We start from the raw sequence: 14,083 nt of genomic DNA, 5'->3' as shown, positions 1-14,083 counted from the left end.
TTTAATGTAAATTAATCAAGGAATGAGACTTAATTATATTAAGAGATACTGGAGTTAAAATACCATTATAATATTATTGAATTACTGAAACTATGCTTAGAGCACACATAGACATTACTAACATTGATTTGATGAGTTAAAATGGTATGGTAACTCTGCCTGCGCTATCGGAATACGCTGGCGGAGCACCAGTGAAGGGTGATAGATGAGAATGAAAACAGGCCAGTTAGCCCATCATGACGAATTCATCAGGAATTAACCATGATAGTTTCCAGGGAGAACTGCGAGGAGATCGACCTGGTTGGGTATATTGCTAGCAATGGGAATCTCAGTCTCCATTACTAACAATTCCTTTCCCCCAACGCCATAGGTTAAAGCAAGACAGAGTTATAAGTCACTTATTGTGATTATTGTATTGGCGCTAGACTGGTATAAACTATAATATAAAATTATTCTGAATGTAAACTTCTTGAATGAAGATAAAAACTTATTAATAATTTCTAATTGGTGAAGATATTTTATGTAACTTGCGTAATAAATACAGTGAAATTGCACAAATCGATTAGCGCCTGCCTCGCCCGCATTCATATTACATTTATCAAGCAAAAATTACTAGCAATCTATAACGTGCTTAGGTATCTATTTTGATGGAGCTGCTAATTTACTACCTTTTTATATCTAACCATCCATTTATTTATGCAGTAGCTAAAGATTTTTTTTTATACAACATAGAATGGCAAACAAGCTGACGGCCCACCTGATGGAAATGGAACCGTCGCCTATAGACATGAGCAGTACCATGGACATAACAGAGTATACTGTTTCGCCCATGATACCCCCCATGCGTTACATTTCTGAGGACTCAGGTGTTATTCCTCTGTACCCAGTAAATTCACGCCATATCCCACCCTTCAAACCGAAACACAGCCATGCAAACACAATTGCTTCACGATTGAAACACAAATAGGGCAGAGGTTCCCAAGCAATCGACTTTTGTACAAAGTCTCCCTCTGGTGTATTGTGATTGTGTCCCAGATTGTCTCACTTAAAACCGACTTCAATTGTGACTAAACCAGTTACTTTATTTTAAAACTAAACTACTTAACAAATTTTAATGGAACTTCTATGAAACTATTCTACTAATATATCTTTTCTGATAAAAAAATATTTTCCTAATCGGCTTAGAAATTACAGAATTATGAGGTAATAAACGTAAAAAAATACAACCGAATTTAGAGCATCCTTTATTTTAAAATTTATAAAATTGATATGTTAGGAGTAAGCTTTTCTGGGTTACTAGCTACTATTACTACCGACACCCCTTATTCTTAAATATTTCGTCTTTTTTACTATTTCTACCTGCGCAAACATTCATAGTCGCAATTTAACATTCCTTTGTCTTTTAAAGGAAAAATACGGATACTACAGTTACGGAAAGGATACAGGTGTTGTAGTAACTAAGGAGCCTGGGATTGCATAGCCGTATACCGTTAATCCACATTTGAGCAAATTAATAGAAAGGAACATCCTTGACCTGAGATACAAAGTCTACCTAAGATAAAAATACCTGAAATATAAAGTGCTCAATGTGTTTCTGGATTGAGCAATTAAACGACCAAGAGATAATAAACAAACAAACTTGCTATCATATTCATAATATTAATAAGATTTCTCTTTAAGCTACATGGATCATACTTGTATCTCCAAACATAGAAGGTATAACATAGACTGCAGGACCATTCTTAAACCTTATATCAAAAATTCATGACTGCGTTTTTGAAACCTGTTTGTTGTTTAAGACAAAAATAACCTCATGTTTGTAATTGAACAAGCTAAATATTGAAGGTCAATTTAAAAATATATCGGGCTGAACCTAGACCTACAAATTATTTATTTAAATAACTCTATTGGCAAAATAAGAATATAGTACAAATTCGGAAATAATTCTAGTTGCATTTTCTACCAGTAAACCTTTGGGATGAACTCACGAACGCGGTACTTCATTATTAAGGTAGGTAAAATTAATAACACGTATACTTAAAGAAACATAATATAATTATCTGGTGATTCAAAATATTAAGATTTCTTCACGATTGGCAAAACTTATATATTTATGTTTATAGTATTGCAAGCGTCCATAGATTACAATGGCCGTTTAATACATAAACTGTATACTTGTTTGCCACCATAATTATATATTTTTTTATACAACTTAGAATGACAAACAAACTGACGGTTGCCTATAGACATAAGCAGTACCATAGACATATATATACTTTTACTGTTATGACCATGATACCCCCATATGTTGCCATTCCTGAGGATTCAGATATTATTCCTCTGTACCCTGTAAATTCACACCATATCCCACCCTTCAAACCGAAACACAGCCATGCAAACACAACTGTTTTACTTTACTAAATAAATGGTTAATAAAGAATAAATAAATAAAATAAATGTGCTATACTAGAAGATAGGAGTAAAGTTGGGGGGTCGATGACTAAATTACACAAGGATCATCATCATCATGACAGCCTTTAACTATTCACTATTGAACATAAACCTCCCCTTTGGGCGACTTTGACAGTAGTTGCCACTCTTGGCAAGCGAATGGACAACCGCAGTTAGGTTTTGGAAACAAGAGAGACACTGCTACCTATCCCTCGCCTTCTTTAGTCGCCTCTTATGACATTCACGGCAAAGGAAGGGGTGGCCTATTCTATACCGGGACCACATGATAATTAGATGAGGATATTCTTTCATAAACTGAGTTAAAAACAATGAATTTCTAGTACCACTAAATTACATAATAATATTATTCATGTTAATAAAATAGCCATAAACAAATTTGTATTACATAAAAATATGAAACCGGCTAAGAGTGAACACGCAACTAAAACGGTTTGTTTATTAAGTGGTCAAAAAATTATTTTAGTAGATAAATAAAAACATCAAACACTGCCATCGACGTTAGCCAAATATTGTAATTCTATAGCTTAAGTAGTAATAATGACGATAAGATTTGAAATTAAAACAAGGCTAATAATTATATTGTCTGCTTTCTTTTTAGATAAATAAACGCCTAAACTTTATTCTACAAGTATTTAATTTTTCTCTTTTTGTGAGTAGGGAAAGTAGATAAAATATTATTTGAGAATTCAGTTCAGGATATGACAGGGCTAATACACTTAAAGACAGTAAAAGCTCATAAAATTTAATATAAAAAATAAGATAATAATAAATAAATATAACCTTCATGGGATACCTTATAAATATTAGATTATTAAATCACATACATAAATAAAAACGAGAAAACTTTTTTAATTATGACTACATTATTATATATCGGCCATATGATTCCGGCAAAAAATAGGCCACCCCTCTCATTCCCGTGGGTTAATGGTCGAGGGATGGGAGGAAGAATCATTCTTAAAACATCACCGAAGCCTAATTACGGCTGTCAATCTACCTGCCAAGCGTGGCAACTACTGGTAGAACCCTCTAAAGGAGAGGCCTATGTTCAGCAGTGGATAGTTAAAGGCTGATTTTATCATCATCATTATCATCAATATAATATGAAAACAGGATATTTTATACATAGTCTACTCGTTAATTATTATTAAGTATTAACAAATAAAGAAGTAAGTATTATAAATAAACATTTATCACAAAGATACCATTCCAATATAATTCATAAGAAAAGATCGTGCCCGTTGTTTTATTTTACTCCGATGTATATTTCCATTGACGTCACACTTCTCTTGACCTTCGTCGTCTTAACATTGACTTACAAACCAGTCTAAGTTTCTGGAAAAGTTCTTTAGATTGTTTTTAAAAGGTATTTGGGTCGAAATTCCTGTGTCATAAAGTTAAGTTTATTTTAATTTGTTGCATGATTTGCATTAAAATATATGCATTGAAATGTATCTACTAGTACAAGAAACATTACATTTTTGTAGATTATATTTAATTATTATGTGCTAATTTAAAATTATGTTTATGGCTATAAGAAAGAATTTAATTTTACCGTAATTGATATGGAACCAACACGGGAGTAAAGGTTTTCGATTTTAAAATAATCAAAAATCTGTTCTAAATCTGTAAAATGCAGTCAATGTAAAACCACCTTTTTAAAATCAATTGAAAACTTTTTAAGTAATACAAGTAATAAAGGTGTACTAAATAGATTAAAGCACTGTTGAAATTCTATATTATAATGAATAATGGTAAACACAATATATAATATTAAACAAAAGAGTCAGGTATACATTAATACATACTAGCTTTTATTCGCTACATCACCCGTGTGACCGAGATATATTTTTTCGATGGGTGTTAATGAAATGGTAGCCTCGTCTGCTCTGTCAGTATATGTCGTGGTACCAGTGAGAGCCGATAGGGCGGTAGATTAGTTAGCCTATCGTGATAAATTCAAGAATTAACTAAAATGGGTTCCAGGGGGAACCGTGTGGAGATCAGTTTGGTGTATAACCCTATCGCTAGCAATATAAAGTATATATTAGTTAAAAAATTCCCCCCATCGATATATTAATTGATTATAACAATGAGAAGTTTATGTATTTCACCATCTCAAACCATAACCATTTTTTACGATTGATTACGTCGATAAGGCACCAAGGTACATACAAAAATTAACTCATTTTCATATTTTATTTATATGATTTTTATTCACTATACCCGTGACTACGTTCATATAATAAGTAAGTAACTTCGTCATACTAATTAATATAAAGAATGACATTTATTTGTACTGCTAAAACGCCAAAATGTATTCAAACATATAAATACACAAAATTATGTTCACGTTTATTATATTAGTAAAGATGTTATTCGTGTACATTACATAGTATTATCTAGCGTAAGCAATTTACAAACTATATCTACTGGCAGCGTAAGTATGAAATACAATATGCATTTTATAAAATGTTGACTTGTTAAATTAAATGAATCGCTAGCAGTTTCATGTTTTAAAAGTGAAGTATGGCAGCAATATTGGCTGACCTAAAAATGCCGTTTTGCCCTCTGCCGCTGCAAAACGGGTTCATTTTCTGTGAAATTTAAGCAAAGAATACACATACAAATATACATACACACGCAAAATTTTATAATTATTAGATAAATAGTTTCGAAGATTAGTGTGAAGGAGCATCGTGATATGAGATTTTTAAAATCGAACATATCTTATTGGACCTATATATTAATAGTACATTTATTTAACACCAGTATATTAGGAGATTATTTTTGCAACTTAGAATGTCAAACAAGCTGACGGCTCACCTGATGGAAAATGCTGACTGTCGCCTATAGACACGAGCAGTACCATGGACATAACAGAGAATAATGTATCGCCCATAATACTTACTCCCCATTTTCCCCCTTATAATAATAATGTGTTATGCCTCTGTACTCTGTAAATTCACTGCCATATCCCACCCTTAAATCTGAAACACAGCCATGCAAACACAACTTCTTCACGGTTGAAACAACGTCACGTCACCTCCCACATTTCGGTCACCTCGTAAGTCAAGTCTCTTTTTCTCGGCTTCGGCTTTCACGAGGTTCTTGTCATGCACTATGATAACATCTACCAAAAACACCCTCGAGAGTGCCCGATCACACCTTATAACGGAAATCTGAAGCTGATATACAGGGTGTATTTTTTTTTTCACTAAGCCTTTATATTACATTTTTTTAATATCTCCTGTGTATAGATATCATTTAGTTACAATTTTATTACATTGGTAAGAGTAAGAAAACCATTGGCAAATTTTATAAAGACAAGACACCTGAGTTTAAGCAAGACATTCAGGAATAGAATAGTGAACAAATAGTATCTAATTTAATGCAGTACTTTTTTCGTAGCAGTGAAACGTGATGATGAAACAAGCATATAGACAAACAAAAAACGTTTTAAACTATTCATTTCTGTTGCTCTTATTAAGATCCCTAATAACATTTTCAACGGACTTCAAAAATGAGGTTCTAAACAGTAAAACAAAATACTCTCAGTTTCAATCTAATTTACTTGAATAAAATTATTTTTTTCTTTCTTTCAAACCAAATTAAAAGTTATTATTATTACACATTAAAGTGATTCCACCAGCTCCACGATGCTTCCAGTATAAAAAAAATTGTTTTGCCAGTGGCAAAGAATCAAAACTGGGGTCCCAGGATCATTCAAACATGAGAGCTTACTTTGGATGCAACCATTTTCAGTCCTATAAGATGATATTAGAGATCAACCTGCAGATACAGCACTTAATCGAAACAAGTCCTAGCATCACTCAGTCACGAGCTTACTTATGGAGTTTCCCTTCGGTTCAAAATGTGACAAAAGAGATCAAACTGTGGAGTCAGCCCGAGACGTGACTGAAATCATGAAATCACTCGGACACCAAAACTTATGGGTGATTTTTTTTTCACCCCTATATTATGACATTAAAGATCAATCCGTGGAGATAAAGTAAGATAAGTTTTGAGTTTGTTGGATAGACCGAAATCATTTTATGTTGTATGGGCCGTAGCCATATATGAATCGATCAACCCGTAGGTCAAGCGCTACTGTATTTTGATTATAATAGGATGAGCGCTCTACTAGTCCTGTCAAGTTAGATATACGTATATATATTTGATGACAGGGACCATAGGTCCAATTTGCGACACTGATTAGACACATAGTGAACGCTAGTTAAGATGTTATAAAACTTTCATAAGGAGGACTATAAAGTTCAGTTGTTTGATGTTGTAGGAATATGAGTATAGAGAGGACTCCAGTGGTTCGGATGTAGAAATACATGAGTGTAAAGAGGACTATAAATCCGGTTGTTTAATGTAACGTGTGTATAGAGAAGGCACTGTATTTACATAAGCCCAGTTATTTGTAATTGTAGATTCCGATTAACCACATAGTGAATTAAACAACAAAGTAATTAAGTTTATAGTGTGCACTTGGTCTATTTAGATAATTGATCATAAGCTTATATACGGGATGGTTCCTTAAGGTTGTATTTTGTTATAGCATGACAGATTAAACACATAGTAAATTAACCAAATAGGAATTCAAGAGTTTATAATGAAAACCATAAGAACAGTTATAATGTTTGTATATTTATTTAATTAATGACATAATGAAACAACTAAATAAGCCGTTTTTATTTATAAATTTTATATGTTTGAATGATTAACCACGTAGAATAAACAAATAAGGTACTTATTAGAAGTTTAGTGAGGACTAAGAGTCCTATTTTATGACGTTGCAAGAACTGACTAATCACTTTTTGATGAGATTAAGCTTCTTTAAAGTCAATGCGGTTTTAAATACGATTGCTTGATTACTAGGTAACCAAGTAATATTTAGGTAAGAGTTATTATAAGGAACAAGTCCTATTGTTTGTTGTAGCAAAACCTATTAATTGATTATTATGAAGTAATTGGTATTAAAATTGATAATAGTTTAGTGAAAACTACATGTCCTGTTTTTATGTTGTAGATAATAATATGTTTAATTAATCACATAGTGAAATAAACAAATAAAGAAGTAAGAGTTTAGTGAGGACTGAGAGCGCTGTTGTTTATTGTTTCAAAATCTGATTAAGTGATTAAAAAAATAAAATCAGTGATAATAATTGATAATTGTTTACAAAAGATTATAAACCCTATTTTAATATTTTAATGTCTGTATATTTGATTAATCACTTAATAAAATAACCAAATGGGATAATTGAATAAGAGTTTATTAATAATCGAGTCCTATAATTTGTTGTTTCAGATCAAAATCTTAAAGATTTTTTTTTGTTAAATACAAAATAATCTATTATTATAACAGAATTATATTATCATTACCTGTACTCTACATCTAATGATCTAGGTAATTTTAGAACTCATCCTAACGATTCTCTATCTATCCTATCCTACCAAAACCGTAAATAATTTTAATTTAGCGAATGTATACTATTAAATAATTTCTTCAGCTTAATTATTCTATCATAATATATAACTAATAACTAAGTATCCTAATCAATTTAAATATTCTATCCTATCCTAACAAAACCCTAAATCATTAATTAATCAATAATAAAAGTTTACTAAAAGAATACTATCAATGTAATTATATTATTACCATCCATGCCTAATAACGTAGATAAACTTAAATATTCCTAATTATTTTCTACCTATCCCATCCTAACAAAACCCTAAATTATTATTTAATAACACTACTTATAGCTATTCACATAATATCTAAACTAAAACCTAACCTAAACCTAATTCAGTTTAATTGATTTTTCTATAATAGTGTATCAAACAAATCTTTAAATAATTTTAATTGCCCAAAATTTATTAAGTTAATTGTATGTGTAATATAATAAATTCACTTAAAATTAGACATTAATAACTATCTAAGTTATTAATATCCAATTTTAAGTGAATTTAAATTCTGACAAAAATCTTACCTAATCTAATCTATGAATTTGATAATAGAATTAATATTTAATAAAATGAAAATAGTTATTAATAAATTATAAATAGTTAAATTTATAATCTAAACAGTTACCAACATAAGGTAAATAAAGCATTTATTTACATAATGTTGGTAATTCTTTTGTTACGAAATGGTTGACCGATAGTACTTTATAAATATCAAATGAATTTGGAAAACGAAACTGACTATAGTAAAGAACAATGAAAAATGTTTATTAACCTATAGACATGGAAATCTGAAATTTAAATGCTAGACCTATATCAAAATCCATTGACCCAACCTTATTAAAATCATCAAAATAATTTAACAAAAGAATTATCAACATCATTTTATTTACCATGGGGCGTATAATTTCAGAATTATTACAAATAATTAGTCACAGTCTACAGTGACTACCCTCTTTGCATTAATTATTCATAAATCACTTTCACCGCCAAATATGTAATATAAATATAAATGAGATATACAAGTATAAGCACACAAAATGAGGTATTTTTTTTTTCAAAAATGAGATCGTAATTAAACTTAAAAAATAATACACATATGCACATAAAATTTAAAAATGGCATAGAAATAGAATATAGTAAAGTATTCAGAATATCTCTTCATTAATGTATTAATGAATAGACTGTTTTTAAAACTTAATTTATCTTATGAGCCTTTTACTCTCCACTGCTGAACATAAGTCTCCCCCTTATTTAATAAATAACTGGTCGCCACAATTGAAGTCGCTTTTTTTGTGTAGCACAATCTTTATTTATTTAATATTTTACAGTTACAATTTTTTTATATCGGTAAGAAAATAAATAGACCATTTCCAAGTGACACATTAAGATAAAACATATAGCAGAATTTAAGATAGGCATTCAATAATACAACTGTGAACTGAATATAGTTTGGTGTAGTAGTTTTTGCTTGATGGCAGAATAAACATACAGACAAACAGACAGATAAAAATCTAAGAAATTATGTTTTGGCTTCTATTGCTCTTATAGTACAAACGTAGTGTAGTTACAACTTTATTATGTTAATACAATAGATGCCAATTCTAATGTCGTTTAAATAATTATAAAAACAATTCGATAACGATAACCACCAGAGGGAGACTTTGTACAAAAGTCGTTTGCTTGGGTACCTCTGTTCCATTCGTGTTTCTACCGTGAAGCATTTGCCTTTGCCTAGCTGTTTCGGTTTGAAGGGTGGGATATGGCAGTAAATTTACAGGATACAGAGGAATAATACCTAAGTCCTTAAGAATGGCAATGCATGGGGGGGGGAGATATCATGGGCGAAACGGTATACTCTGTTATGTCCATGGTACTGTTCATGTCTATAGGCAACGGTTACTACTTTCCATCAGGTGGGCCATCAGCTTATTTGTCATTCTAAATTGCATTTTGTATCAATTATTACAACTAAATGTTAATGAGAGAGCTAATAACAACAAAACATTGTGTGTGTAGTGTAGTTAATGTCAGTAATATTTTTTAGTATTATTTTCTTTTGGTATGTAGTATAAAGACAGAAAAGTGTTATGTTTCTTTAGTCTTTAGGAGGGAGTGGCTGGATTCTTATATTCTTCCTATTTTTGATAATATAAAAAATATATTTTTGCCAGCCAAAAACCACTCAAATTGTTTTTAAAAGTACTGTACCTATTTCAAGTATATTCTGATATAGTTCTGTTCTGTGTAGTACGAAGTAATAGTATTATTAGTAATAATGACTTATGAAACAACACTAATCACGGCATTTTCCACTAGCCATAATATTATTAGATCCGAGTTGTATATTATTATTGCATCCAGTACCTACATGTTATCCTTGCATTCGAAACTTAACCATATATTGAATCCACGCGTAGTCCACGCAGAAAACAAGAAGCCTCTCATTACTGCGCAGCCATAGACCTGTCTGATGATTCATTAAAGACACATTTAAATATTAACTAATATAATAAAATAATAGTTTAATTACATATATTTATCTATAAATCTAACTTCAAGCCAAGCCTCTTGAGGGTTTTTTTTTTATAAAACGAATATAGAATAGTAACCATGTCTACGTAAATAGACATATTATAGGTAAATATGATGCCAAGTCAATCGAGCCATCGCAATAAATTCGCCAGAAATTAACCATTAGGTTATAGGATACACAGTTCTTAAGAAAAGAATGAGTACAATGACAGACTTATCCCATAAACAGGGTTACTTCCAGTTACTCTTAGGGAAACCGTGTTTAGGTCGACCTGAACTAGTTTTTTTCTAATAATGATCCAATATTTCTTTTCGCTCTGTCCCTTGCTACATGCAAGCCTTATGAAAAGATAATTAAGGACAACATCTTTAAAATAATAAGGTAAATCAATACACTTCCACGTATAAAGTAGATAACAGAAAATCGGGGTCAGACGAAGACAAACAGGTTAGGTGTAAATACCTAGTTAAGGTAAATATCTGTAGTATATAACACATTTTATTATTAACTAGCTCACGTGATAGACATAATTTTTAAGCGACTTCAAAAAGGGACCTCATAACTCTGCTAGTTATAAAACGATTGGGATTTTTTTTTTCTTAAAAGGTATACTTTTAAATTGGTTTCATAGAAATTTTATTAAAATCGATTTAGTATTCTAATTAATCTAAATAAGTGGTTTAGGCACAATTGAAGTCTATTTTTATTGCGGAACATAACTTTGTTGTTATTATGTCATAAATTTTTAACCTTTTGTATAAGGAAAAATTGCTTTTTTTCAGGATGAAAAAAGTCCTTGTAAAATGCGCTTAGTATATCAACTTTTATTGACACAGAACGGATATAATGATGACGAACTGAGGACTGTAAATATATTTATTAAATATATAAAGATATAACATGAAAAGTCATCGATAAAATGCAATAAATAAATAAAATATTACTAGTACTATTATATAAATTGCTTCATAATTCCTAGATATACTCGTACGTACACACTTAGCACACAGATGCAATTTGCACTATGTTCAAAGAATTAATGCATGAATAATTTACATTCAAATCGTAACCCATCGGAGTTTCTGAGCATCAATTTGCAAATCTATTTCACATATTTGATAACACGGTGTAGTAGTTTTTCTGGACGCAACAAATATCATCTTGGTGTAGCACGATGGCCTCTCATTGACATCGTCGTAAACGAATCCCAAGTTGAACGACAGACCTGGTGGTATTCTTTTGCTTCGAGACAGTGACAAATTAGTATATTTAAGTTGTTCTAAATCTGGCACCAACTTGTATAACTTGATATATACGGGTTCTAATATGAGATTACAGAATTTTATACTCTGTGCAATGATGCCACCTCGTTTATATTGAATTCTGTATGGATTGGGATATGAGACAAGCCGATTTTCGCATATGTACGAAGCTGTTTTGCGCAAAGGACTTGAAAAGTACTTTGATATTTCTATAAATCTTTCTATTTCAGATTTGAAAGCTTCATCTCTCTCATCACGGTCTACAGCACTCTCAATTAAATCTGCCTTGAAGTCCTCCTTCACTGTCTGAAGTTCAATTGAATTTGCTATTGTTTGGTTATCTTGTCTTGGCTGTATAAAATGTAATATCCCAGCTATTGGTCTACCTCGCTTATACGGAGGAGATTTTGGTTTATTTTTTTCTTTTTGATACATTTCAGATGCTTCCAGTTACATGAATTTGTCAGTTTAATAATAACATTTAATTTGGCAAGTTTGACATTTCAGGTAATTGACAGTCAAACATGTACTGACTGAAAAAAAAGTTTCATAATAGAAATCACTTAAAGACAACTGCTGCATAGACTCTGTCCTTTTGTCTTTCCTATAGATAGGAAAACAAAACCAAATAAAAAATGGTAAAGACCGCACGTATTATTGTAAGTCTATGGGTGAAACTTAACGTGTTTCTTTTTAAATAAATTGAGTTATACGCACGAAGGTACTATTTATTGTTTGTAACATTTAAACTATTAGATTATAATTTGTATCTACCGTTACCTTTGAATATTTAACACAGAAACAAGATGTAAATTTTAATAAAAAAATCTTCAAACTTATAATGTACAGGTATCCAAATAGATACGAGTGTCTCTGCATTTTAGCTTCCAAATCAATGAACATATTGTAATCAATAACTTTTGAATATATATAATTAAAGATTGTGTCTCAAAAAAAAACACTTCAATTATGACAGAATCAATTATGTAGATCTTTAAATTTTAAAATTAACTACAGATTTTAATAAAACTTCTATGAAATCGGTCTGTGAGTATATACTTTCAGATAAAAAAATAATTTTACTGTATAAAACTGACTAAGTTATGAGGAACGAAAACACAAAAAAAATACAAAAAAATTGAGAATCTTCTTTTTCAAGTCGGTTGAAATATTTTAATACATATGTAATAGATACATAATAGATACTTTTTTATACATTTCAACACATTGTCTAAACATTTAAAAGGAATGTGGTATTGAATCAAGAACAATATATACGATGGCTAATTTACTTATATTCAATTACCTAGTACCTATCGGCATTGTTGATCTGCCCCAAACAAATTGGCATTCAAACATACGTATGGCATACTTTTTAGACGTTTTGCTTTGTCGGATGCTGATTTTTTACTTTGTTTTTCGTCTGCCTTTATTTTATATGTATGCACGTATAATGTAGATAAAATAGGTATTAATGTATATTAGTTACATATAACTATTATATATTATATGATATTTGTTGTGTTTATGCATAAAGATGTAATATTGTTTTTTTTTCTATTTTTTTACTTATTGCATTGTATCGACAATTATATTTTTTGGTATTCCTGCCTACAGTTGACTGGCAAATAATGTCATATGGTATTAAGTCCGTCATTTATACTATCTAGGCGTATTAAAGTTTAATAAATAAATAAATAGAAGTGCTAAATTAGTGGCATCTAGAGGTTTCACTTTCGGTGCACTTAACGTTTCTACCTATTTTCTTTTATTACGAGTACTACGTTATTGATTTCAATTTGTTTATTTACATAACTTTATTAATCAAATGAGAATGTGGTATCAGAGACGGATTTAATGTTGGTAGCATTCTCTACTACAAAAATTTTGGAATGCATCTTAAACTTGAACGCAATGTGTTTTTATTTGAAAAGTGATTTGTTCTATATAGTCATTTCCACAAAGAATGCTTCAACCATTTTAAGTTAATCTCATATATATTTTTACACGTATAATACCATATTACATGTATTGCAATCTTATATTACGTAGTGTTATTGAAATAATAAAAAAATGTTGCCGTAGGTACTTATTGCGTTATTCTTGATATAAAAACTCGTGTATTGATAAATATTATGCAAGTTGATCTTGATTAACTAACTGACAGTGGTTCGGGTCTCTAAGTTCATAAAATTATACAATATGTCTTATGACGTCTAATTCCAAGAATCGTTTATATTAATTTATTCCTAATATTTTCAATCTTTTCCTGAGTCATTCTATATTTACTCGCTCATCCATGAGCAATTGTTTGTTTCTTTTTTAATTCTTTGTATTTTTT

The 14,083-nt window shown here is 30.4% G+C and overlaps 1 protein-coding gene across 1 annotated transcript; it reads right to left on the bottom strand.

The window, feature by feature from the left end:
• Positions 1–11,435: 11,435 nt before the first annotated feature.
• LOC113509146 (uncharacterized) lies at positions 11,436–12,448 on the bottom strand. The gene has a single exon (XM_026892448.3). The coding sequence runs from the start codon at positions 12,175–12,177 to the stop codon at positions 11,539–11,541; it is 639 nt and encodes a 212-aa protein (XP_026748249.1). The 5' UTR covers positions 12,178–12,448; the 3' UTR covers positions 11,436–11,538.
• Between the last annotated feature and the right edge of the window lie 1,635 nt (positions 12,449–14,083).

This window comes from Galleria mellonella, unplaced genomic scaffold (assembly GCF_026898425.1).
Source record: "Galleria mellonella isolate WM207_F2 unplaced genomic scaffold, CSIRO_AGI_GalMel_v1 utg90, whole genome shotgun sequence".
Classification (NCBI taxonomy): Eukaryota; Metazoa; Arthropoda; class Insecta; order Lepidoptera; family Pyralidae; genus Galleria; species Galleria mellonella.
The sequence above is the reverse complement of the archived record's forward strand: the minus strand, read 5'-3'. Positions and strand labels throughout refer to the sequence as shown.

What these genes read in the sequence shown, in the direction of transcription:
- LOC113509146 (XM_026892448.3), bottom strand. Translation starts at nt 12,177, where the DNA reads ATGTATCAAAAAGAAAAAAATAAACCAAAATCTCCTCCGTATAAGCGA.